Consider the following 24,551-nt stretch of genomic DNA (forward strand, 5'->3'; position numbering starts at 1 on the left):
TATATCTCTATCTATATATGAAATATTTTATGTAAGTAGAAGAAAGAAAGAAATATAACCAAGTTGTATTGTACCATCAATCGTAAATGATCAGCGTAAACAAAACATAGTTAGTAACAAATGACTAATGTCAGTCGCGGTAGCGAAAGCATTTGCTCCCGCTGTTATAGAAGGCGAATGTGTAGCTTAATCAATGCACGAATCTTTAACTTTCTGCCGCGAAATAGGTGCGAAAGATACGTATTTTCGACCGAGGTATAAAGAAATAGTATATTACACACCTGTGGCAAGAAAATGAGAAATGTCTCAGAACACATATATGTTGCCCGAGGCGAAGCCGAGGTCGACATATATGTGATCTGAGATATTTATTATTTTCCTGCCATAGGTTTGTATACTATTTTTCTGTCCGACAGAGGCGGAAAGCGGCAATTTCGTTTAGCGCAGCGGGCCGAAAGTTGCCACTTTCCGCCTGGAGGGCAGAAAAAATTATTCTAATAGGATCATTTTTTCGACCAATTTTCCTGCTACATTCACCCATCCATACACGGACTTTCAGAAAAGATTATGTTTAATATTATTATTTACTATGTTAAACAAAAAAATTGTTATTGAAATATATTTTAAATGCCTGACAAATAATTTGACTTGATATCAGTGTACTCATATTAACCTGTAAGTGCGATATAAATAACAAAAAAACAATTTTAATTTCGAGAAAACTGCTTTTTTAGAAATGTCGAGAGTAGAGCACAACCTCAACGCTTCGCTTATGAGGCGTGCAAAAAAGGTTTATTTGAACCATGAAAATTTAATGACAAAGATCAAAATAGTCTTGGCTCAAGTAAAATTTTTCTTGAAGCAAGAAATTTTTCTTCGCTCGATAAAATTTGATTTATCTCAAAGTAATTATTGTCTTTATAAATATTTTCTTGAGTTGAGGAAATTATTCTCTCTAATCAAAAACTAATTTTTTATTTGTGTAATATTTCACGAGTTCAAATAAAATCATAAAATATTTTCACGAACTGAAGAAAGTTTAATTAATATCAACAGTATAAATGTACATTAATGAAATTATTACGGTAAAATGTAATAAGAGAGTTAATTTATGAAAGAGTCTCGGGGGTAGATCACGTCATCTCAGCTAGATATATGTACGACAATTGTGTGACAGAGTATTGACCTAAATTTATATAAAACGTCGCGTGTACTTCATCATTTCGTATTGTGTTGATACAATACTGCTATTATTATTATTAAAAATATATTTTCGTAAATCCGCTTGAATGTAGAACAAAAGTGTTTAACCATTTATTCGAAAATTCCACTTGACTTATTGATAAATTAAAAATAGTTTTTTAATTTTTAACCACAAATACTTTATTCTTTTTTAACAAGTCAAAAATTTTTAATTGCTCTTTCAATAATAAAATTTTCTTCTTATAAAAATGAAAAATTGAATTTAAACTAACGTTGAATATTCATAAATTTAATAATAAGTCCGTGTCAAAAGCCATAAAATTTAATAACAGTATCGATTTTTAAAAAGCCACTATTCATATTATTTATTGCAACAACATTATTAGTTAGTCATATACTATCAAGGTTAGCGTAACATACACGTATATAATAACACTCATTTGTTTCACCGTAAATTATGGGCGCGTGTTAAAATTAATTTTAAAAATTTTTCAAGTATTTTTACGCCCAACTAACCACTAAAAATCAATAAAAATAAAAAATTAAATCAACCGTAAAAAGACAAAGTTCTTTAGAGCATGGACGATGCGGAAAATGACGGCCGAGATTACAGGCAAGTTTATTAGTTATATAATTAATAAAACAAACATATTTAGATACATTAGACAGTTTTATCACTTTTAATAACCTCGTGCTGTCAGATTATGATGCGCTTTTTACTAAAAAAAAAAATTTACGCCAAGGGAGTTAAATTTAAATATTAATTAAGACACCTGTAGCGTTTTATAGATTGAGAGTTGCTGGCTCTTTTTTCTACTTTATAAGATCAATTTAAGCTTAAGCTTTATTCAATACTGCGCTGAATAAATTGTTAGTAAAGTGCCTGTAAATTATTCTACCATATGTATCTGATCTAGTCAATTGGTGAGATTAGTAATCACTTTAATTATAATAGTATTACCGGAGATTAAAAGCTTTGAAAGTTTTTAAAAGTTTATTTATTTTTCTTTTACTTAGACTTTCATAAAGTCAAGAAACTTTAAATATATTTATTAAAAATTTAAGATTAAAAACATTTTTATATTTTAACATTTTGTTGAAAAAAAAAAATTTTATTTAAATATTTGATAATAATTTTTTTATAAATTAAGTTTTCTTTTAAATTATTTCACACATAAAATTTTGTTCTTTAAAAATTTTTATTTAAAAAATTTTGGAGTTTTTTTTCCAAAAATTGTAAAAATAATTTATTTTAATAAAAACTTCTGCTTAATTCAAGACATTGAAATTCTTAGTTAAATATTTGATAATAATTTTTTTATAAAATAAGTTTTCTTTTAAATTATTTCACATATTAAATTTTTTTCTTTAAAATTTTTTATTTAAAAAATTTTGTAGTTTTTTTTCCAAAAATTGTAAAAATAATTTATTTTAATAAAAACTTATGCTTAATTCAAAACATTGAAATTAAAAATCATTTTTTTTAAATCAAAATTTTCTCTTTTAAAAAAAATACAATTTTCATCAGTTTACGTTTTTAAAAAACTATAAAATTTTATCACGTCTCTTAAAAAGATATTTTTTTTACTGCCTCTAAAATTCAGGTGCTCTAGATTGCATGACCTGATGAATGAAGCTAAAGCTTTTGAGCAATTAGGCAATAACTAATTTTTTTTTTTTCAAAAAAAAAACGCTTGAAGGTGAATTATTAAATTTAAATAATTTTAAAAATACTCTCGATAATTTTTGAACAATTAAACAAAGTATAAAACACTTGAAAATTAGAAAGAGCATTGATCCGATGAAGTCTAAAATAAATATCAAGGTCACGCTGAAAGTGCATCCGATCGAATCGATCAATCAACTGTCGAGCTTACGGCAATAAAAAATAACAGAGCAACACGAAATAAATTCGGCGGGAATGTCTCTGAGGCGAAGTAAATTTTGGCGAGTTGCCAATTGTCAACTGGTCTAGAATAATACCAACGTTGTTTAGTGTTTAGCATCAGAATAAATAAATTTTAACTTGCAGTGAAAATATCGATGAAGGACCAACCAGTAACGTCGAAACCGAGGGCTTTTTCTCCTCTGATAAGAAAGACCCGAATAAAGATGAGGAGCCTGACAAAGACGGTAAAATAAAAACAGAAATAGTTAAGCCCGCGACTATGGCCAAAGGACCCTGCGTATGCAAAAGGAAGATGAAGGGCACTAAACATTGTAAGAGAAAATTCAAACGAAAGTCAAGCAAACGCCGGTCGCTTAATCCCTTTATTATATTCTATCTGCAAATGTACTACAAAAATCCGAGTAAGTGCATTACTGAGATCGCCTGTCAGGCTGGAAAAATTTGGAGCAGCATGACCAGGCAGCAAAAGGAGGAATATATCAAAAAAGCCAAATCTCGTAATGGAAAAGCTTTCAAGACTGAAGATGGTGGCAAAATAAAGAAGGGGAGGAAAAGGAAGAAGATTAAGTCTGAAGATAAAAAAATTAAGAAGGAGGTTAAGAAAGAGAGGAAGGATTGTTGATTTGGAAAATGGTAAATATTTTTTAATGAAAAATTGGTGGTTAATTTATTATGATAAACTGTGAAATTTGATATGCATTTAAAAAAAAAAAAGTTTGGAAAATTCAAAAATGCACGACTCATAATGTTCATATAATTATGAAATAACAAAATACAGAATGTAAAAAAAATATTTAAAACAGCTAAGATAGCACGATAATTTGTACACAAAAAAAATGTTCTTGAATCAAGTATATAATATTTAAATAACTTGATCTTGGAAATTTGGATAATAAATGAAGATATTAAATTATAAGAATTGGCAATTCTTACACTGATAAAAAAATTGACTTGACTCAAGAGCCAAACTCTTGAACCAAGAATTCCATTTTGAAGAAAATGATTTTCTTGACTCAAGAAAATTTTCTTAGAGCAAGAATGATTTTTTAGTCCAAATTTATTGTCCATTTACTGTCCAAATTCCTAAGATTAAGTTATTTAAATATTCTAAATATGGACGAGAACCTAAATATCAAGTATATAATTTTGAAGAACTTAATCTTCTTGATTTGAGTAGAAAAATTCTTGAACTAAATAAATTTTTGTGATTTAAGGAAATTTTACTTGATTCAACAATTTTTCGTCTTGATTCAAGACAATTTCCCTCTTCAAAATTATTTTCTAGGTTCAAGAATTTTTCTCTTAAATCGAGTTAATTTTTTTTTCAGTTTAAGTGCCTCTAGTGTGATAAATGTAAACAACATTTATAGATATACAGTCTTCTGGTTTTTTTTTAATTTTATTAATTGTTTATAAACGACACTGAATTACCTAGCCATTCGTATTCAGAGACCTACAATTCTTTCAAAGAATTAAAAAAAAAAAATTTAACTCAATTAATGCATTTTTTCGCAAGTTACAGTGTTTTCAGAGTTTCATACATGACAAACACGAAAATTTTTTGACCTATTTTGATGTTTTTTCCGTTGATATTCCACTAAATCAATTTTTCAAAAGTGTCAAATTAATCTCTATTAAATTATCTTGACGATAGTATGCAAAATATATTGATTCCGTGAACTAACAAGGCTATAATAATAAAAATAGTTGCCGAAATAAAGCGAAAAAAATTTTTCGATCGTAATGCTTCGCATCATGAGTCGTGCAAAAATTTATTTTTAAAAACAATAACAATTTTTTTTATTCAAAAAAATTTTAGAAATATTTCTTTCCATTTTACTTATTTACAATATACATTAAAAAATTTCAAATTTCAAAGTTTTTTCAAGCTACTTAAATTTACATCATTTAAATTATTAAAACTTTTCATTGTAGATCACAAAACATCAGAGTTGGACGCAAATAATAGAATATATAATCAAAAAGTACTTGACTCAATAAATGTAAAAAATTCGAGAAAAACATTAAAGGGGATTAGGAATTCATTACTGCAGTAGAACTGCGGTGGCAATTAATAGTCGCGCTTGGTACACTGATAAAAAAATTGACTTGACTCAAGAGTCAAACTCTTGACTCAAGAAAATCATTTTCTTCAAAATGGTATTCTTGGTTCAAGAGTTTGGGTCTTGAGTCAAGTCAATTTTTTTATCAGTGTATATAGTAATTCGTTGAATAATTCTACAATACAAAGATGAAATTGAACGCGTTTGGCACCTGATGTATGATAACCATAAACTCAGCAATCTAGCTCGGAAAAAGCGAAACTCAAACGAATTTCTGGAACAAATTTAAACGGAATATTGAAAAAAGTGGTCGGCAAAAAAAAGTGTTCTATAAAAAGTGACTTATCGGCCCTCATGAGCAGCGACGTGTGTGCTTTATCTGATATACATCTCTCTCCATACTGTACCAGCTTTATCATCTTTCTTTAATGGGGTCGATATATATCTATCATATTATCTTGAGCAGAAAGTGAACCAAACCAGACCGATACACGCGGATCCCATTATATTCACCTGTGTACCAGATAATCCACCCTGCACTTATTCGCCTCACATATATTTATTTATATTATATATTTCTATACGCAATATAATATTTAATTATAAAGTTTAGTTATTGAAACTATAACAAGTAAAGTTATGATAAGGATATATAAGAGGATTTCTAAGAGGGCCACTCACACTACACTGACGATACAATTACACTCGGTTGTCTCTTTTCTAGCATGCGTATTACCCCACATACACATAACACCTTTCTGCACTTTCCAATAAAAGGTCTAATCATAAATATAAATAAGTCCAACCTCCAACTAACATAAACGAATAATTAAATCCCTCATCACTCTCTTTAAGGGTCAGGGTCGATTCGAAGCCTCTCGATGCTTCTCACCACTTTCACGTAATTATTAGATCATTCATAATATTTTTACTCTACATTATTATTTTAAAATACTCTTTTTATATGACAGGTATTTTTTTATTTTACTAAAAATGATTCCTTATTCTTAAAAATTTTTTTATTAAAATATTTGCCATAATTTTTTTTTAATATACGCGTAAATTATATAATTAAGTAATTATAAATATAAAAAACATCAAAATTTTTCAAGAAATAAATTAAAAATTAAATTCAAGTCTCTAATCTTGGATTTAAAAATTTTTTCTGTAGACATTAAATTCATTTTTTTTTATTTATAAAAATTATTTAATGGCCCTTAAAACTTTAATTATTTCTTTGCAAAAAAAAATATAAAAATTATCAAAACTTTTTTTTTCTGATGCTGAAATATAGAAAAATAAAAATATTTTATTGAAAATTTTTACATCTGAAACTTTTTTTTTTTTCTAATACTTTATCCACTAAAAAAAAAAATCTAAAAATTATCAAATGTCTGATTATTTAATATAATTATTTTTTTCAAATTTCATTGCTTAAAAAATATCAAAATTTAAAAATTATTAAATGTCTGATTATTTAATATAATAATTTTTTTCAAATTTCATTGCTTGAAAAAAATATTTCTAAATCTAATCGACGTTCTAATTAGCAAATTGTCTAACTTCATTTTAGAGAATCTTCTATTAGTACGAAAAAAAAAATTAGTTAAAAATTTGTTATCACTTTAAAAAACCATTTAATATCATTAATATCTAATAGAGATTCAATATTTAGGTTTGAATCATTCAAATAATTTATAATTGGATTATTGCTACATAAAAATGTTAAAAAATCACACAGAAAAAAAAATGTTCTTGAATCAAGTATATAATTTTGAAGAACTTTATCTTCTTGATTTGAGCAAAAAAATTCTTAAACTAAGAAATTTTTACTTGGTTTAAGTAAATTTTACTTGATTCAAGAATTTTTCGTCTTGATTCAAGACAATTACCCTCTTCAAAATTATTTTCTTGGTTCAAGAATTTTCCTCTCGAATCAAGTTAATTTTTTTTCAGTGCACTCTCTAAAAAATAAGAAGTTAGACAAATTGCTAATTAGACCATCGTAATGATTAATAATCTATTAATTAAAAATCTAATAATTCATCAAAAATGAGACCTGCTATTTCATGAGATAAAATTAAAATCCCCTGAGTAACTCGAAAATAAATAAATAAAAGCTCACCGTGCGGAGAAATGAAACATCATCCTGTTCGGATCCACCCTCGCTGTCAGCCATCCTCAGACCTCGTGTATCCTATAGAGATCAGAGAGTAGGTCTGACTCCGATGAGGTTTCCTCTGGTCTTTGTCTCCCTCCACGACTTAAGACAACTGTATTTGCATGTACCGTCGCAATAATCCAATTAGCTCTAGTTTTTGGTGACTGTACCACAGCAATCATGTATCAACAACAATAATAATAGTAATAATAATTAACAACACACCCTAGTCGAGCGTGTGCCAATAAACCCAAAAAAAAACAACCAAACAATCACAATCCAACAATAATAACAAGTCACGTAAGAGTGAGCCAACCGCGTGTCTGCATGGCTCCTCGTTACACCTGATTTAGAAAAACGCGGGTGCAACAGTACAGTCCAAGCGTCCGTTCGACGACTGAACACCCAACTCTTCGCTGAATTTCCCGATACGATGATGTGATCACATACACAAGGGTCGCACTTCCACCCTTCTTCCCCCTCGGACCTCAGACTATCTGCAAATTCGACGAACGGAGTGCTGGAGGGTAGAGGGATGAAAAAGCTACACTAGTGTTAGTCATCTGTGGAATTCAACCCCTTCTGGTACCTCGCGCATGCGGCGTTATTTTTTCTACAATTTAACATTTTTCTTTTAAATTTTACTCATCTATTTTATTCACGACTAATCTCAATAAATTTCTTGGCTAGAGGAGAAATTATTTCTACTTTAAATAAAAATTGGCAATTTTTTATTAAAATTTTGATTGAAAGAAAGCTCGAATTTAATTGAAAAGCGGATTCAAAAATTTTAACATATATTCAAGCTTTTTATCTTTATTTAGGTATTGATGTGCCGGCTTTCTCTTAACTAAAGCGCTTCCTGTTTTACGCAACGGTACGCAACGTGAAAACGTTTACATAAAATTGGCAGTGGCCCAAATTTATAAAACATTAATAAAATTTATTATACTAATGGTATTTAGACTTTTTCTACTCGAAAGATCCCGAGAGTTAAGTGGGTTAGCTATCGGCTATAATTGTTGATTATTTTTATTATTATTATTATGGTTAAAATAATTAAATTAAAATTTCAAAAATTTATAAATTTATTGATTTTTTTTATTTATTTATTTATTTAAGAACTATTCAATAAATAGAAAATTTTAATTAATTAATCATTTGAATTTTTTCTTAATACTCTTCATAATTTCTGTAATTTTTTATGTATATTGCCGATTAGCGTCAGTATAAATTAATAAATTATCAACCAAAATTTTTAAATTTCCCTGAAATTTTTATTGCATTTAATAATATTTGGAGTAATTTAAAAAATATTTAATAGTTTAAAATTATTTAAAAAAATTTTGTAAATTGAATGAAATAAATGACTTATTTCTACTCCACGAAATATGTTAATAAATCCTTGATTCAAGAATGAATCACCTAAAATGAATTTTATTTTTGGAACTTCCGTACAGCCGAGTCTAGAATTTACGAAAACGATGACATGTCAATCGAATTTATTTATTTATCCGAGCAATATATATATATATATATATATATATATATATATATATATATATATATATATATATATATATATATATAAGTGTTGATTGATTTATCTAAAAGGAACTATTTGCACAAGATTTTATGATAATAAATCGTGAATAATGTTTAGAGCGAGTAAAATTTAAAATTCTTACAATACGAGTTTGGAAGAAAATAAATTTCACTGAGCACTGACACACTTTTAACAAATAAAATTATTTTAGAAATGCACTGAACTTATTATTATTTTTATTTAATTATTGTGTACTGAGTTTTTAGGTTTGAACTGATGGATATAGGTATAAATATAAATATAGGAGCCAATATGTAATATATTTGTCCACAGAAGACAGAGGTGGTTAGAGTACTCCGCCTGGCCGAAAAATAACCCGGCTGAAAATTTAAGTTGGATACCACGGAGGTGTCTCGGCATAAAAAGACCAAGATGTGTGCTTCGTAAATAAGAGAAGAGAACAAGGACGGGAGTAGACCAAGTGGCTCTCGGCTATTTTGAGCAATTGAGCCGCGACGTTCCACGACGCCCTGAACTACTCCCAGGATGATTTTTGAGAACCCTCGTCTTGTAGTTTGCATTTTTATCAAAAAACCCTACGCGCTTTTTCATTTTTTTTTTAGTTTTTATTTCAAATTAGTCAATTTCTTCTAATCAAAATTTTTTTAATGTCAATTAACGGATGATAATTAAGTTAGCCGACATCTAAAAATTTTTATAAATTTTTTTATTGAAAAAATGATTATAAAAAAAAATCTGAAAATTAATTTAGCAAATATTTGATCATTTTTTAATTTTTTTTAACAAATAAATTATGGCAAAAAAAATTTAATAAAATTAAAAATCAATTTTTTGGAAAAAATGTATTTGCTAAAAAAAAATTTTTAAATGGTCAAGTGATTGTTCACTTTAATGTCATAAAAAAAATTTCATTTGTAAAAAGCTTAAAAATCTTTAAGTGCAATTTTTAAAAAATATTTTTTTGTTTCAATTTAATAAATGAAAAAAAAAATAAAAAAATTAGAAACGTCGGCTAACTTTATTATTATAATTAACGGATTGATTTTTTGCTTACAATTTAAAATTGATATTTTTGTTTTTTTTAAATATAGAACAAGTTTGGTAGTTTTTGAAAAATAGGTCATCTATTTTGTATTTACATACTAATTTTAAAAATATCAGAAATATTTCTTTTTTTATTTTTAGGATTAACCTCACAGATTTTTTTCTTTAATTAGTAAAAGAAATTTCTTGTATCTCTATACATATCCGTAAAAAAAACGTAACATGACAAAACAATAGTTACGTAAAAATAAAATAATACTCAAGTGTCGCCTTGAGAAAAATCCAAGTGATGTATTTATAAATTTACAATAACTTGAAATATTTTTTTTGAAAATTTGAAATTTCCCGCGATATTTAAATTGATAATATAGAAATTTACCGTGTCTTCAGATGAAAAACAGATGTCGTCCAACTTTCAGTGAATTGTGATTTGTGACACAAAACACACGTCGACGAAAAATTGTTTGTAATCATTTTCGCTAGTTTTATTATGCCAGTTATTGTTGTTAATTGAATAAATAATTTATTTGAGTGCTTAAAATGTCTGCAAAAAACAGAACTAAACAAGAAAAAACTGAAGGTAAGTTATTAATTACAAAATTTTTATTTTAGTAGTTTACTGTGATTCTAGGTTACAGTAAATTTATGTTATTAATTAATAGAGAGGAAAATGCCCTAATTGTTATTTAGAATTTAATCAATTGTTATTATGTTAACTATTTTTATTTTTATTTTTTCCTACTTTAATGTTAAAAAAATTATCAAATCTTTTGAAGTATGTACTAATGACAAATTTTTTTATTTCAGGTAATTTTTCAATTAATAAAACATCATTTTTAACATAAAATTTTGATGATAAAAAATAATTTTACTACCGAAGAGTTACAAAATAAGGACAAATTATTATTCTTGCCAGGTTGACCCTGTCAAAATGTCAGATGAATCATTAATGTTCCAATTATTGACACTGTTTCGTAAACAACTATCAAATCAATATTATTTAACTCCAATTTTTTTTCTCATGCTAGTCATGTTTTTTTTATTCACATATTTATTTCTTTTTTTTATTATAATACTGAAAGTAATTTGCATCTAAGAAAATTTTGAATTTTTTTTTTATTTTTTGAATGAAACAAAAAAATGTCTTAAATGTCAGCTAATTTCAGAATCTAATATTTACTAGCAACCTTGCAGTCACTATGTGACTGTCGTGACTTGTGAACTAAAAAGATTTTAAATTTTGCTTTATTCAATAATGACTTGTTAAATTGCACTGTACTTTCTTAAATATTGACGTTTTTAAAAATATAAGCTCATCACGATGATACACTCATTGAGAGCTTTCATTTGAGTACCCACATGCATTTTGATATATTTTTCATATATACATATATGTAATATATATAAATATATGAAAAATTGATGTGGGTACTCAAATGAAAGGTCTCGATGAGTGTAACATCAAGATGAGCTTATATCTTTAAAAATGTCATTAGTTGACAAGATAGCAAAGTCAGTTCTTAATTATTGACATTTTTTAAGATATAAGCTCATCCTGATGTTACACTCATCAAGAGCTTTAATTTGAGTACCCACATGCATTTTGATATATTTTTCATATATACATATATGTAATATATATAAATATATGAAAAATTGATGTGGGTACTCAAATGAAAGGTCTCGATGAGTGTAACATCGGAATGAGCTTATATCTTCAAAAATATCATTAGTTGACAAGATAGCAATGTCAGTTCTTAATTATTGATATTTTTAAAGATATAAGCTCATCCCGATGTTACACTCATCAAAAGCTTTCATTTGAGTACCCACATGCATTTTGATATATTTTTCATATATACATATATATAATATATATAAATATATGAAAAATTGATGTGGGTACTCAAATGAAAGGTCTCGATGAGTGTAACATCAAGATGAGCTTATATCTTTAAAAATGTCATTAGTTGATAAAAAAGCAATGTCATTTCTTAATTATTAATATTTTTTTAAATATAAGCTCATCCTGATGTTACACTCATCAAGAGCTTTAATTTGAGTACCCACATGCATTTTAATATATTTTTCATATATACATATATGTAATATATATAAATATATGAAAAATTGATGTGGGTACTCAAATGAAAGGTCTTAATGAGTGTAATATCAAGGTGAGCTTATATCTTTAAAAATGTCAATAGTTCACAAAATACAAGGTCATTTCTTAATTATAAAAAACCGATATTAATATGACTATCCTGGACACAAAATTTTTCTTATTCTCTTAAAAATATAGATTAATTAATTTTATTTAATTTTTTAGATGTCATAGCATACAGCGAAGGTGCTGTGAGAAATAATGCAGCAGTTGTTGAATACTGCAAAATATCAATGTCCGCGTTATCCGGCGGAACTGCTGGTTTATTAGGACTAACTGGTCTTTATGGTTTTGGATTTTATATCTTTGCTGTAGTTAGTTTATGGGTAAGTTTTATTTCTCTTATTATTGTTATTTTTTAATTACCAACAAACTAATAATTAAAAATTTAATTTTTTAGGGAATGTTATTATTTAAAGCTAGAGGAAATTGGAAGAAATATTTTATCAGTCGTTACAGTTTGCTGACAAATGGATTTTTTGGCGGTCTATTTGTATCCTTTGAAACAAAATTAATTACACAATATTTAGCAATAATCAATAATCAATATTTTTTTACAGCTGTAAATATTTTCCTTAACAAATTTATTATCATCTGCAGACGTACATTTTATTCTGGACGTATCCTTTCTAATATTTATTTATTCATTATAATTATTTTTTTATCTTATTAATTAAAAATTATTTTCCTTAATTAAAATTATTTAAACAGATTCCTGTACGGCATGGTCCACGTCTATTAAACCCTAGATAAATTTTGTAAATAAATCGCACTTATAACGATGTTATTATGAGTGACTTTACACTTTTTCACATTTTGAATTATCGATGTTGATGTATAAGAAAATAATATATTTAAAAACTATTGAATAACATACTATTTATTAGTTAATTCTTTAATAATTATAAAATTATTAATTATTTTCATTATAATACATCAAATTTACAGTTAATATGTTTGTAATTTAATTATTAATTTATTATCAAAGAAAATGAACCAAACACGTCAATATGACAAATTTAATTTAATGTTCAATTTGAAGCTTTGTACTTGGCATGCATGTAATACAGTTAATAAATATCTAAATGTTTGAATAAGTCACGGCAGCTTTTTTAGTGACAATTTATAAAAAAATATTCCAAAAATTTTTTTTTATTTAAATTTTAGTTTCTGAAACTTCAGCTACTTGATTTGCACTTGAATTTTCAGCTTCCGGGTCGCCTAATTCTATGGTATCTATTTTTTTAGCCTGGTCCACTAGATCAAGCTCGTCTTTGCTCAAATGATAAACTATCCCCGCGCCAAATCCGTCTCCGAGGACATTTACCGAGGTCCTCAGTCGGTCTCTGGAATAAAAAATTAAATAATTCAATAATTTATACAAAAAATTTTTGAAAAAATGGTACTTATTTACAAGTGGGGTCAATCTTATTTTTTTTGGAGCCATAACTGGGTGAAATATTAACATTTTCAAATTTTTTTGTATTCTGATTGTTTTTACGGCGCATTTATATTAAAAAATTTCGTAAAAGAAAGAAATAAAGATTTCGATAGTTTTTTGGCCTTTAAAAGTTGAAAAAAATTTTGGCTCAAGTTTTTGGATAAAATTTCTATTTTATCTTTTTTTGATATATTTTTAACTTCCCGCTAAGAAAATCTCAGATTTTCAAAAATCGGGAAGTTATTGGTTTTACCCCGTTTCGCAAAAATCGAGTTTTCATCAGATCTCGACGTTCAAGGATCACAGGAAGCTTCCCTGACTATCCCCGCGAGGGTGTCATTATGTCTGTATGTATGAATGTGTGTGTGTATGTAAGTATGTAAACCTTTCATAACTTTTGAATGGCTCGACCGATTCGATCGCGGTTGGCGCCATTCGAAAGGGCTTGTCCAAGCTTAGATTTTAGAAACAATTTGGATCGATTCGGACCGATAGATTTCGAAAAATCTAAAAAAAAAATTTTTTCAAAAGTGGTTTTTTTGGAATAACTTTCGAACGGCTTTATCGATCAACTCCAAAAACTAATCAGTCCTTAACTTTAAAAAACCACGTCGATCGCCGCTAATCCGGTCGAAATCGGTTGATTTGTTCGAGAGATATCGTGCAGGAAAGAAAACCCAAAAAAGTGTTTTTTCGGAATTACTTCGAAATTTATCGTTTGATCAATTCTAACTTAAAAACTTTTCATAAGGCTTAAAAAACTGCGTCGAATACCGCCAACCGCGTGAAAATCGGTTCATTCATTCAAAAGTTATTGCGGTTTGAAAACTCAAAAAATAGTGTTTTATCAAACTTCTATCAAACTTTTGAGCTTGAAGAGCTCAAAAGCATATAAAAGTTATCTTTTTGAGCTCGGAGAGCTCAAAAAAACATATAAATTGTATTTTTAAGCTCAAAGAGCTCAAAAACGTCGTAAATGCAATTTTAAGCGCCCAGGTATGGAAGTAGCGGGAAGTTGCAGGGAAGGCCTTCAGGGTCAACCGTTTTCCTAATTTTTTTTTTTTGAAAAGTACATAAAAAAACGAACGATTAAAAAACAAAAAGTAGAATATCACAATTTTCAAAAAAATTTATAAATTTTTTTGAAAATTTATTAAAATTCTGATAATCAACTTTTTTTTTTTTTAAACTGTTCATTTTTTTCCAAAGTCTGCAAATATTCTACGTAATTTATAGTTAAACTGATATGTACAAAACATTATGGCTCAAATCTATTAGCGTTTTATATTTTGTTTTTACTAATTTTCCATTATTAAATTTTACTATTTATGTTACCATTTATAAGTCACAATCCATATTACTGATATTACTGATAATGTTAAAAAAAATTTTGGCTCTCATGTTTTTGGATAAAATTTCTATTTAGAAGTGTCTATTCACACGTAAAAAATCCTGATATTCACGCAGCGTGTATTTAAGGCCCTTATATTCACACGGTGTAGCTTTATCAGGACTTTTTTATGTATGAATAGACATGTCCTTTCTATTTTATCTTTTTTTGATATTTTTGATATATTCTTTTCTTTGTTTTTTTTTGAGAAGTACATAAAAAACGAACAATTAAAAAAAAAAATTCATTAGTTTAATAAAAAAAAAAACAAAAAAATTGATCAATTTGATCAAAAAAAAAATTTAATATTGACTAGCATGCACAATAAAAAATTTTGCGTCATTGCGTCAAAAAAATTAGTGCTAAAAATTTTTGTATTAAATATTTAACACTTTTATGTGTAAATTTAACCTTTATTCTGTTAAATTAATACAAAAAAGTGTCAAATATTCAACATAAAAATTTTTAACACAAAATTTTTTACTGTGTGAATTGACCTCACTTGTAAATAGTTACCGAAAAAATTTACAAATCAATAAATATCAAATAATATTGGTAAGTAAAATTTTTCAAATAATTTTCTTAAAACCAGAGTAGATAAAATAATTATTTACAGCAACCAATCGACAGCAAATAGAAGAGAAACATCATTAGTCGGGAGTCCAAGTGCTCCTAATACCAACAACATGGTCACCAGAGCAGAACTTGGAATACTAGCAGCTCCAACACTCGCCAGCGTAGCGGTGAAACTTTAAAATCAAACATAAAATTCATTTTATTTCCTATTAAATTCACAGCTGAAAAATTAATATACCTAACGGTGATAATGTCGCCAAAACTCAGAGAAATTCCGTTCAACTGGGCAATAAAAATAGCAGCAATCGCTTCGTACAATGCCGTACCGTCCATGTTTACGGTAGCTCCCACGGAAACAACGAATCGTGTAACGCGAGCGTCTATTTTATTATTTTCTTCCAAACATCTGAATGTTATTGGCAATGCAGCTGCACTGTAAATTGTTCATACAATTATTTATTTATTAAATTAAAGAGTCAATATAAAAGCTTTATACCTAGAAGCAGTCGCGGCAGCAGTAATCCAAGCTTGGATCATTCCCTTGAAGTAAGTCGCTGGATTTCTTCTTGTAATGACCCAGAAAATTAGCGGCAGAGTAATGAGACCGTGGATTGACAAACCGATCGCGACAGTGATCATGTAAAATCCCAGCATTTGGGCAGTGGATACTATGTTGTCTATAGACATCACTTTGCCGGCTATCAGACACATTATTCCGAAAGGCGAGTACCTAATGATGTTTGATTAAATTTTCAGAGTTTTTTATAATAATATAATATACAAGAAACAGTAATATGATGAGTAATAGTTTAATTAGCAACCTTGCAGTCACTATGTGACTGCCGTGACTTGTGAGCTACAAATAAATAAAATTTTGCTTTATTAAGTAATGACTTGTTAAATTTCACTGTACTTTTTTAAATGTTGATGTTTTTAAAAATATAAGCTCATCCCGATGTTACCCTCATAAAGAGCTTTCATTTGAGTACCCGCATGTATTTTGATATATTTTTAATATATACATATATATAATATATATAAATATATAAAAAATTGATGTGGGTACTCAAATGAAAGGTCTTGATGAGTGTAACATCGGGATGAGCTTATATCTTTAAAAATGTCAATATTTCATAAGATATTTGTTAAATTGTACTGTACTTTCTTAACTATTGACATTTTTAAAGATATAAGCTCATTCCGATGTTACATTAATCAAGAGCTTTCATTTGAATACCCACATGTATTTTTCATATATACATATATATATATAATATATATAAATATATGAAAAATTGATGTGGGTACTCAAATGAAAGATCTTGATGAGTGTAACATCAGAATGAGCTTATATCTTTAAAAATGTCAATAGTTCACAAGATATTTGTTAAATTGCACTGTACTTTCTTAATTATTGACGTTTTTAAAGATATAAGCTCATTCCAATGTTACACTCATCAAGAGCTTTCATTTGAGTACCCACATGCATTTTCATATATTTTTCATATATACATATATATAATATATATATATATATATATGAAAAATTGATGTGGGTACTCAAATGAAAGGTCTTGATGAGTGTAACATCAGGATGAGATTATATCTTTAAAAATGTCAATGTTCACAAGATACAAGATCATTTCTTAATTATATATCTAGAGATAGAGAATTTTCAATTGCAGCCTAAATACTTATCATAATAAATTGACTATCGGTGAGAATGCAATGACATACAATGACACTAAATTTCACTAAAAAAACCGACTTTATCATATGATTATCCTGGACACTAAATTTTTCTTATTTTCTTAATAATATAGATTACCAGATTATGACAAGATGAACGATCTTCATGATTATCTCATTTAGCGCGCCGAAAAAGTCAACCATAATCTGGGCTTTGGGCCCCAGTTGGCCAACTAAGACACCAAAAGTTATGCAGAAGACAATCATCCCCAACACATTGGTACCGTCTTTGTAAATTAGTGTCCGTTCGATTACAGTTTCGCTGTTGTTCGTTCGACCGAAGACTACGATCACTGGTTTTTTTACATACGTAGTCTGGGCTTGTTGGAAACTCGCTTGGATTAAATTTTCTGGGACCATGTTTCTGGAAAAAATTAATATGCTTACGATCAGTTTGTCTCATCATCACAATTGATGATTTTTTATTATATTTCATACGATCAAGAACTGAAACTTTGATTTTATTAATTTTTAAATAATAAAAAAAATGTATTTATGCAATCAATACCGTCCAATATCTAAAAGAGCGTCTAGAGTTGAAACTTTAGAAGCATCTGAAAAAGCAGAGGTTGTCGATACGGAATTTTTGATCAGCGGGTCTCCAGGATGAATTGCAAGGACCACTGCGATACCAACTATAGCTGCTAATAATGTCGTCACTGTGTAATAAGTCAGCGCTCTGTAGCCCATTCGTCCAGAACTCCTAGGATCCATGTGAGCCATTCCTTTAATCAGTAAATTTATAAATTTTTAATGAAAAAATTACTTATTTAACTAGTACACTGAAAAAGAAATTAACTTGAATCAAGACGAAAAATTCTTGAATTAAATAAAATTTACTTAAACCAAGAAAAATTTTTTAGTTAAAGAATTTTTCTACCCAAATCAAGACGATGATATTCTTCAAAATTATTTACTTGTTCAAATAAATTTTTTTTTCTGTGTAAAAGATTGAATTATTACCAGTAATTAATGAAGAGATAATCAGTGGCAAAATGAACATTTTTAGCAGACGCATCAAGATTTCTCCGGGGTAATTTACAAGCATTATTGTGTCTGGTGATAAATTGGCTAGACGACCGAGAAATCCCAGTCCCAGTCCACTAAAAACTCCAATTACTGTCAGCACCAGCAATAAATTCATTGAAAACCATTTTTTTAACTGAAATTATTTACAATTATAAATTGTAAGTTATAGTTTATGATTATAAATTTATTCTACTAACTGCTTGGTATTTATTGGACTTTGGCTCATCCGAATCAGGATTTTTTTCTTTCTCTCCTGCTTCAACATTTTGTCTGAAGTTAACAAGTTTCATTACTTAAATATAAATCAAGTAAATTATTATAATTTTTTATATTTACATACTGCGGTTCTGGAATAGGTGCACCTCGTAAAACAGCAACTGCTCCAGTAATTCTTTGCTTCAAAGACATTTTTTGTTTTCAATTTTATTTTTTATCTTTTTAGAAGAAAAATCGACACGTTTTTTTGTTATCGCACAAAAATAACGAACATTTTAGACCAGTTTTAACAGAATCACATCCTAAAATTCAATTAATTATTAATAAATTAATTTAAAAATTAAAAAAAAATTATTCCAAGTAGTAATTTTTGAAATTTAGAATTTTTATAATTTATGTTAACACAAGTGACAATTAATTATAATTTATTAAAATTTCAAAATTGCTGTTACTATTTAAAACAAAATTTTTTCGCAGAAATTTTTTGATAAAAACTGAAAAACTCACTCATGTCTGATACCGATGCAATTCCAACAAAACTCAATAAAAAACTAAAGACTTAAGGTAACTTTTAATTAAGAATATAATTAGCTTATCTGAGATAACACTTAATACTTAAAGTACCTAAGCTGAGACAAAAAAGTTTATCGTGTCGTTTGGATGTTCAATCAGTCAGCTAAAGTGGTTCATCCAGGATGCTGATGACGCGAAGCTTGCAGAGCAAAGGGGCCGGGATTTTACGAGGGGGTCATCGTCGTAGAGAAGGGACTCACAGGAAAACGTCATTTATTGAATTATGCCATCAATCAGATGGCTGGGTGTCGTCTCTTACAGCAATAAAAATGAACAGCCTGTTAATAGAACATTTTATCTCCAAGCCTATAAATATCATCAAATCCCCATTAATAATATTGTAGTACTAGTAATGTCTATTTATTGACATTGGATCAAATCTAGGACACGGTACCACCAGACACATCAAATTTATCTATTAAATTGTTTTTATCATCCACTTTCATCATCATAAAAAAATTTTTTTTTTAATTTACAGATCGTCATATGAAAAAATCGGTTTTTTAAGTGAAATTTAGAGTCATAGTAAAGATCTTAATTTGAATCTGTGCCTTTTCAAGGTTTTACATCATTCTCACCGATAGTCAATTTATTATGATAAGTATACTTAGGCTGCATTCTAAAATGCTCTATCTCTAGATACATGATTAAGAAATGACCTAGTATTTTGTAAACTATTGACATTTTTAAAGATATAAGCTCATCCAGATGTTACCCTCATCAAGACCTTTCATTTAAGTACCCACATCATTTTTTCATATATTTATATATATTATATATGTATATATGAATAATATATCAAAAATGCATGTGTGTACTCAAATGAAAGCTCTAGATGAGTGTAACATCGAGATGAGCTTATATCTTTAAAAACGTCAATAGTTAAGAAAGTACAGTGCAATTTAACCAATATCTTGTGAAATATTGACATTTTTCGAAATATAAGCTCACCCCGACATTAGACTAATCGAGAGCTTTCATTTAAGTACCCACATCAATTTTTCATATATTTTATATATTTATATATATTTTATATATGTACGTATATGTATATATATGAAAAATATATCAAAATGCATGTGGGTACTCAAATGAAAGCTCTTGATGTGTGTAACATCGAGATGAGCTTATATCTTTAAAAACGTCAATAGTTAAGAAAGTACAGTGCAATTTAACAAATATCTTGTGAAATATTGACATTTTTTAAGATATAAGCTCACCCCGACATTAGACTCATCGAGAGCTTTCATTTAAGTACCCACATCAATTTTTCATATATTTTATATATTTATATATATTTTATATATTTACGTATATGTATATATATAAAAAATATATCAAAATGCATGTGGGTACTCAAATGAAAGCTCTTGATGAGTGTAACATCGGGATGAGCTTATATCTTTAAAAACGTCAATAGTTAAAAAAGTATAGTGCAATTTAACAAAATTCATTATTTAATGAAGCAAAATTTTATTTATTTATAGTTAACAAGTCACGGCAATCACATAATGACTGCAAGGTTACTAGTTTTAAATTATTGAAATTTAATAACAAAAATTAAAAATTTTTTTTATAGAATATTTTTTAATAAATTTATGGAAAAATTAAGTGGATTGTCGCTTTTTAAAAAGTCAAAAACTTTTAAGTAAATTAAAATGTTTAAAAATTACAAGATTAATTTTTTTTTTTCAATTTTTTGGATTTCTTAATTATAAATTATTTGAAATTTTTACTTTTAACTGTGTAAGTTTTTAAAAATTTAGAAAAATTGAATTATTTTTTTAAAGAATTTCAAATCACATTTTCGTATCGTAAAAAGTCGATCGCCATGTTTTAAAAGCGCTCCCTATGCGCGAAAAATTCTGCGCGTTTATAAATAAAACTAAACATGAATCCGCGAGAACGCATATCAAAAGCTGAAAAGTTTGCACTTTATAATAATTTATCAATTTTATTAAAAGCTGTAGAAGGTTACAAAACAACAATTGATTTACGAAATGAATCTTACGTTTATGGAACTGTTGAAGAAACGGACGCGTAAGTATTTTTTTTATAAAATTTTTTATTTAAAAAAAAAAACTTCATTCTTCATGTTGTCTTTTTAGGTTCATGAACGTGACGATGAAAAACTGTTTTTTCACTAACTCAAATGGTGATACCGTAAAGTTTGACACGTTATTCGTCCATTCAAGGAATATTCGAAACGTCCACATCCCTGCTAATGTAAGAAAATATTACATTTGTTTATAAATTAGAATTATTTATTCGAAATTAATATGGCGGGAAGATTCTAAAACTTACGTGCTATTTAGATTCAAAACCCTTATTACTCTCGTCGTTACATCACATGTACCTAGATACAGAATTACCAGAGAAAATTCCTTATCTTTTCTAACCTTATTTTGGTTTAAAGTCTGTTTCTAAATTTTCTGTGGTTTATTGTTACTAATTTAAGAAAAGTGAGTTAAAGTTCAGTGATTGAAAAATTCAAATTTTATGATAATGAAAATAGCTAACAAAATTTTTTATCATAATTCATTTTTTTAAATATAGAAAATTCAAAAATTTATATAATTAAAATTTAAATTAAATTATAATGTTATATTTTTTATATTTATTATATTATATAAATTAATTTATTATTTTTAAATTTAAAAATTTCAAATTTATTATCTATCAATTTAATTATTAAAATAAATTTTTTTAGTAATATTTATACAAAAAAATTTTTACAGTTTTAAAAAATTCTAAATTTAATTAGAAATTTCAAAAAAATTCTATTAAATAAATTTTAATTTATTTTATAAAGAAGTTAAAATTATAAGTGCAGTTTAAAATTAAAATTATCTAAATTAAAAGTCAATATATATAAATATATATCCATTAGCGCGTAAGAAAAAATATAAAGGGCAATCACGAATGCCATACATTGTAACAAATATAATAATTAATAATAATAATAAATTTAAATTTATTTATCTTTAAGATAAAAGACCCAGTTATCGACACTTGTAATTTTATTTTAATTAAAAAAAAAAAACAAATCAATTCTAATAAATTAATAAATATAATTTTTGAATTAAAAATTTTAAGATCTTTTTGGAACATTTTATTTTTTTAAATAGACTAAAATTGCAAGTGTCAAACAACTAAGGTGAAAGATCCTATTAGTGGCACCTTTAACCCCTATTAGTGGCACTTTTTCTTCTAATGAAAAAAATGTTCTACTTGGAATAAAAATTAAAAATTTTTTTGATCTAAAGGTCTTAAAAATTAGAAATAATATATTCATTATTGAAATTAATGATTTCATCAATTGAATAAATACCAAAATCAAACAAAGTGTCAGTAATGGGGTCTTTTACCCTAGGCCAGTGTTAATAATTCGGTCTTTTACCTTAATAATTAAAAAAAAAAATTAGTCTGCTATTTTCAATACCATAAAAATTAGTTAACAAAATCACCAGATTTCTCCTCAATTCTATTAAAAAAAAATTCACTTAAATCCACGACCTAAAAAAAAATGAGTACCTTCAAACTGAGCGACTACGACTGCATCGGCTTCGACCTAGACCACACACTCCTCTGGTACAACGTAACCAACATGGTAGAAATGGAGTACCAAGTCCTCACCAAGTACTTAGTAACCAAAAAGAACTACAACCCAGATTTTTTACAAAAACCGCTGACACCAAAGGACATAGATTTCATGCAAAAAGGACTAGTGCTAGATTTCGACCGCGGGAACATTCTAAAACCCGACTCCAAAGGAGTAATCCAACACGTGAATCATGGATCAACTTCACTCTCATTAGCCCAAATAAATTCTATCTACCCGAACCAACGTTGGGAGTCTCTCGATGCGTTTATCAACAACCCACTCGATGTCTGGGAAGGGCCTCACTCGAAGAAGATGAGGGCTCTGATGGATTACTACGACATGCCGGCTTCTCTGGCGTTTGCAAGAGCTGTTGACGATATAGACAGCAGAAATGGCGGAGAAGTAGAAAAGTACGAAGCTTGGAACGATGTTACTGAAGCTTTGACGAATATGTACGAAAGAGGACAGTTTAAAAAGAATCTCGGAGAGTATTTCGTTAATTTGAAGAGTAATCCCGATAAATATTTAAGAAAATGCAGCCAAGAAATCGTGAGCTGGCTGAAGGAGTTGAAAAAAACCAGAGTTACTTTTCTGGTGACTGGATCTAATTTAGACTTTGCTGATTTTACTGCCACGCACACGATTGGGGAGGACTGGAGGTCTTTGTTTGATGTTATTGTTTGTTTTGCGAAGAAACCGGGATTTTTTACCGGCTCAAGACCGTTTTTAGCACTGGAAGGGTATGAAGAAGCCCAGGAAGTAAAAGGTGATGAATTGATTCGAGGAGGAATTTATTCCCAAGGAAATTGGAAGGAATTAAAGAGCTTGTTTGGTAAAATTACCGGAAAATCAGAGCCTAAGTGCTTGTACTTGGGAGATAATTTAATTCAAGATGTATTTGTGCCTGCTGGACACGCTGGATTGGATACTGTCGTTGTGAGTGAAGAAATGCATGCTGAGGGCATGGATCATATCACTCTTCCTCACCCAGATGCTGAAACTATGCTGTCCAATTATTGGGGCTCTTATTTTTCTGTTAAGATTAATAATGATAATAATGGAGTAAAAAATTTTGAGAAAAGCTACTGGAGTTTTTTGATTGAAAATTATTCCAAGCTCTGTATTCCTTCGATTAAACTTATTGCGCGCAATCCGTTGGATAAAATTTATGATAGTTTTGATAAAAATGATTTGACTAGACACGGATATTATCCGGCTAAACCTAATGGTCTTTTTTGATTTCTTTAATTATATTTGACCTCAGGTAATTTTATTAATAAGTTGGTGTAAATAAATATTAGTTTTTTTTATGACACTAAAATTAGCAGACGTCTAAAAATTTTTGATTTTTTTTTATTAATTAAACTATAACTATGAAGATATTTCTAAAAAATTGCACTAGTTTTTCAAGTTTTTTACATGTGAAATTTTTTTTTTAATTGTTTAATTGAAATTTTTTCATTAAAAAATTTTGAAATCTCGGCTAACTTCATTTTCAAGTTTTTTTTTTTTTTTTTTTGAAGAGAATTGTAAAGAGTAAGTTTTGTTACAGATATCCATAGTTCCAGCAATTAGCCGACAATTATCGTTACTAAGAGAACCAAAGCAGCAGTCATTGAACGAGCAACGTCAACGCACATTTAAAATGAAGAAAATGTTGGACAAACAAGCTGAAGATAATGAGTTGCGTGAGCAAATTCAAAATAGAGACTTGGCGGTGCCTTCTACTAGCAAATAGCAGTATTACATATTTTTTTATCAAAAAAAATTATTTTTGTGGCTCAATAAATATCAGCATGGTTTAATTGATTTTAGTTATTTATTAATCAGCATAACAATACACGACGGTAATAAATTTTATA

General features: G+C 27.8%; 5 protein-coding genes across 16 annotated transcripts in view; 3 read left to right on the top strand and 2 right to left on the bottom strand.

Moving 5' to 3' along the window:
* LOC123269374 (ryanodine receptor) overlaps positions 1-7,742 on the bottom strand; it is a 60,470-nt gene extending 52,728 nt beyond the window's left edge. For 9 of the 11 annotated variants that reach the window (XM_044735022.1, XM_044735021.1, XM_044735017.1 and 6 more), the window contains exon 1: positions 7,301-7,741. In XM_044735022.1, the coding sequence (XP_044590957.1) occupies positions 7,301-7,354 (54 nt within the window). In that variant the 5' untranslated portion in view covers positions 7,355-7,741. Of the gene's footprint in view, positions 1-7,300 lie in introns of all 11 variants that reach the window. The other 2 variants (XM_044735023.1, XM_044735019.1) reach the window with 1 other exon arrangement.
* On the top strand, positions 1,577-5,090 carry LOC123269402 (FACT complex subunit SSRP1-like). Its single transcript, XM_044735094.1, has 3 exons — positions 1,577-1,816; positions 3,236-3,745; positions 5,048-5,090. The coding sequence occupies exons 1-2, from the start codon at positions 1,782-1,784 to the stop codon at positions 3,732-3,734; spliced, it is 534 nt and encodes a 177-aa protein (XP_044591029.1). The 5' UTR covers positions 1,577-1,781; the 3' UTR covers positions 3,735-3,745; positions 5,048-5,090.
* A 2,612-nt stretch (positions 7,743-10,354) lies between the features above and the next one.
* Positions 10,355-13,208, top strand: LOC123269403 (ER membrane protein complex subunit 6). The gene is made up of 5 exons (XM_044735095.1): positions 10,355-10,527; positions 12,277-12,437; positions 12,512-12,604; positions 12,712-12,731; positions 12,823-13,208. Exons 1-5 carry the CDS (start codon positions 10,488-10,490, stop codon positions 12,851-12,853), a joined length of 345 nt encoding a protein of 114 aa, XP_044591030.1. The 5' UTR covers positions 10,355-10,487; the 3' UTR covers positions 12,854-13,208.
* On the bottom strand, positions 12,679-19,362 carry LOC123269386 (excitatory amino acid transporter-like). The gene is made up of 10 exons (XM_044735067.1): positions 19,020-19,362; positions 18,637-18,814; positions 18,494-18,566; positions 18,231-18,429; positions 17,776-17,992; positions 17,347-17,631; positions 16,015-16,248; positions 15,757-15,951; positions 15,557-15,691; positions 12,679-13,457 (listed from the first exon to the last, which is right to left on the bottom strand). Exons 2-10 carry the CDS (start codon positions 18,702-18,704, stop codon positions 13,268-13,270), a joined length of 1,596 nt encoding a protein of 531 aa, XP_044591002.1. The 5' UTR covers positions 18,705-18,814; positions 19,020-19,362; the 3' UTR covers positions 12,679-13,267.
* A 1,969-nt stretch (positions 19,363-21,331) lies between these two features.
* On the top strand, positions 21,332-24,339 carry LOC123269388 (5'-nucleotidase domain-containing protein 1). 2 transcript variants are annotated; one of them, XM_044735071.1, is made up of 3 exons: positions 21,332-21,547; positions 22,556-23,953; positions 24,242-24,339. In XM_044735071.1, the coding sequence occupies exon 2, from the start codon at positions 22,612-22,614 to the stop codon at positions 23,926-23,928; it is 1,317 nt and encodes a 438-aa protein (XP_044591006.1). In that variant the 5' UTR covers positions 21,332-21,547; positions 22,556-22,611; the 3' UTR covers positions 23,929-23,953; positions 24,242-24,339. The 2 variants fall into 2 exon arrangements, with proteins under 2 accessions (XP_044591006.1, XP_044591007.1); XM_044735072.1 differs by lacking the exon at positions 21,332-21,547 and having other exon boundaries at positions 22,401-23,953.
* The last annotated feature ends 212 nt before the right edge of the window (positions 24,340-24,551 follow it).

The sequence above is a fragment of the Cotesia glomerata genome, linkage group LG7 (assembly GCF_020080835.1).
Source record: "Cotesia glomerata isolate CgM1 linkage group LG7, MPM_Cglom_v2.3, whole genome shotgun sequence".
Lineage (NCBI taxonomy): Eukaryota > Metazoa > Arthropoda > Insecta > Hymenoptera > Braconidae > Cotesia > Cotesia glomerata.

Bases quoted from the DNA above. Each gene is read 5' to 3' on its own strand.
- LOC123269388 (XM_044735071.1), top strand. From the start codon at position 22,612: ATGAGTACCTTCAAACTGAGCGACTACGACTGCATCGGCTTCGACCTA.
- LOC123269402 (XM_044735094.1), top strand. From the start codon at position 1,782: ATGGACGATGCGGAAAATGACGGCCGAGATTACAG. The intron at 1,817-3,235 runs GCAAGTTTATTA...TTTAACTTGCAG, and splicing joins AATGACGGCCGAGATTACAG to TGAAAATATCGATGAAGGAC.
- LOC123269386 (XM_044735067.1), bottom strand. From the start codon at position 18,704: ATGTCTTTGAAGCAAAGAATTACTGGAGCAGTTGCTGTTTTACGAGGT. The intron at 16,249-17,346 runs GTAATCTATATT...AAACATCATTAG, and splicing joins GTTCATCTTGTCATAATCTG to GTACTCGCCTTTCGGAATAA. The intron at 13,458-15,556 runs GTAAATAATTAT...TTTTTATTCCAG, and splicing joins TTTGCTGTCGATTGGTTGCT to AGACCGACTGAGGACCTCGG.
- LOC123269403 (XM_044735095.1), top strand. From the start codon at position 10,488: ATGTCTGCAAAAAACAGAACTAAACAAGAAAAAACTGAAG. The intron at 10,528-12,276 runs GTAAGTTATTAA...TTAATTTTTTAG, and splicing joins TAAACAAGAAAAAACTGAAG to ATGTCATAGCATACAGCGAA. The intron at 12,732-12,822 runs GTATCCTTTCTA...TTATTTAAACAG, and splicing joins ACGTACATTTTATTCTGGAC to ATTCCTGTACGGCATGGTCC.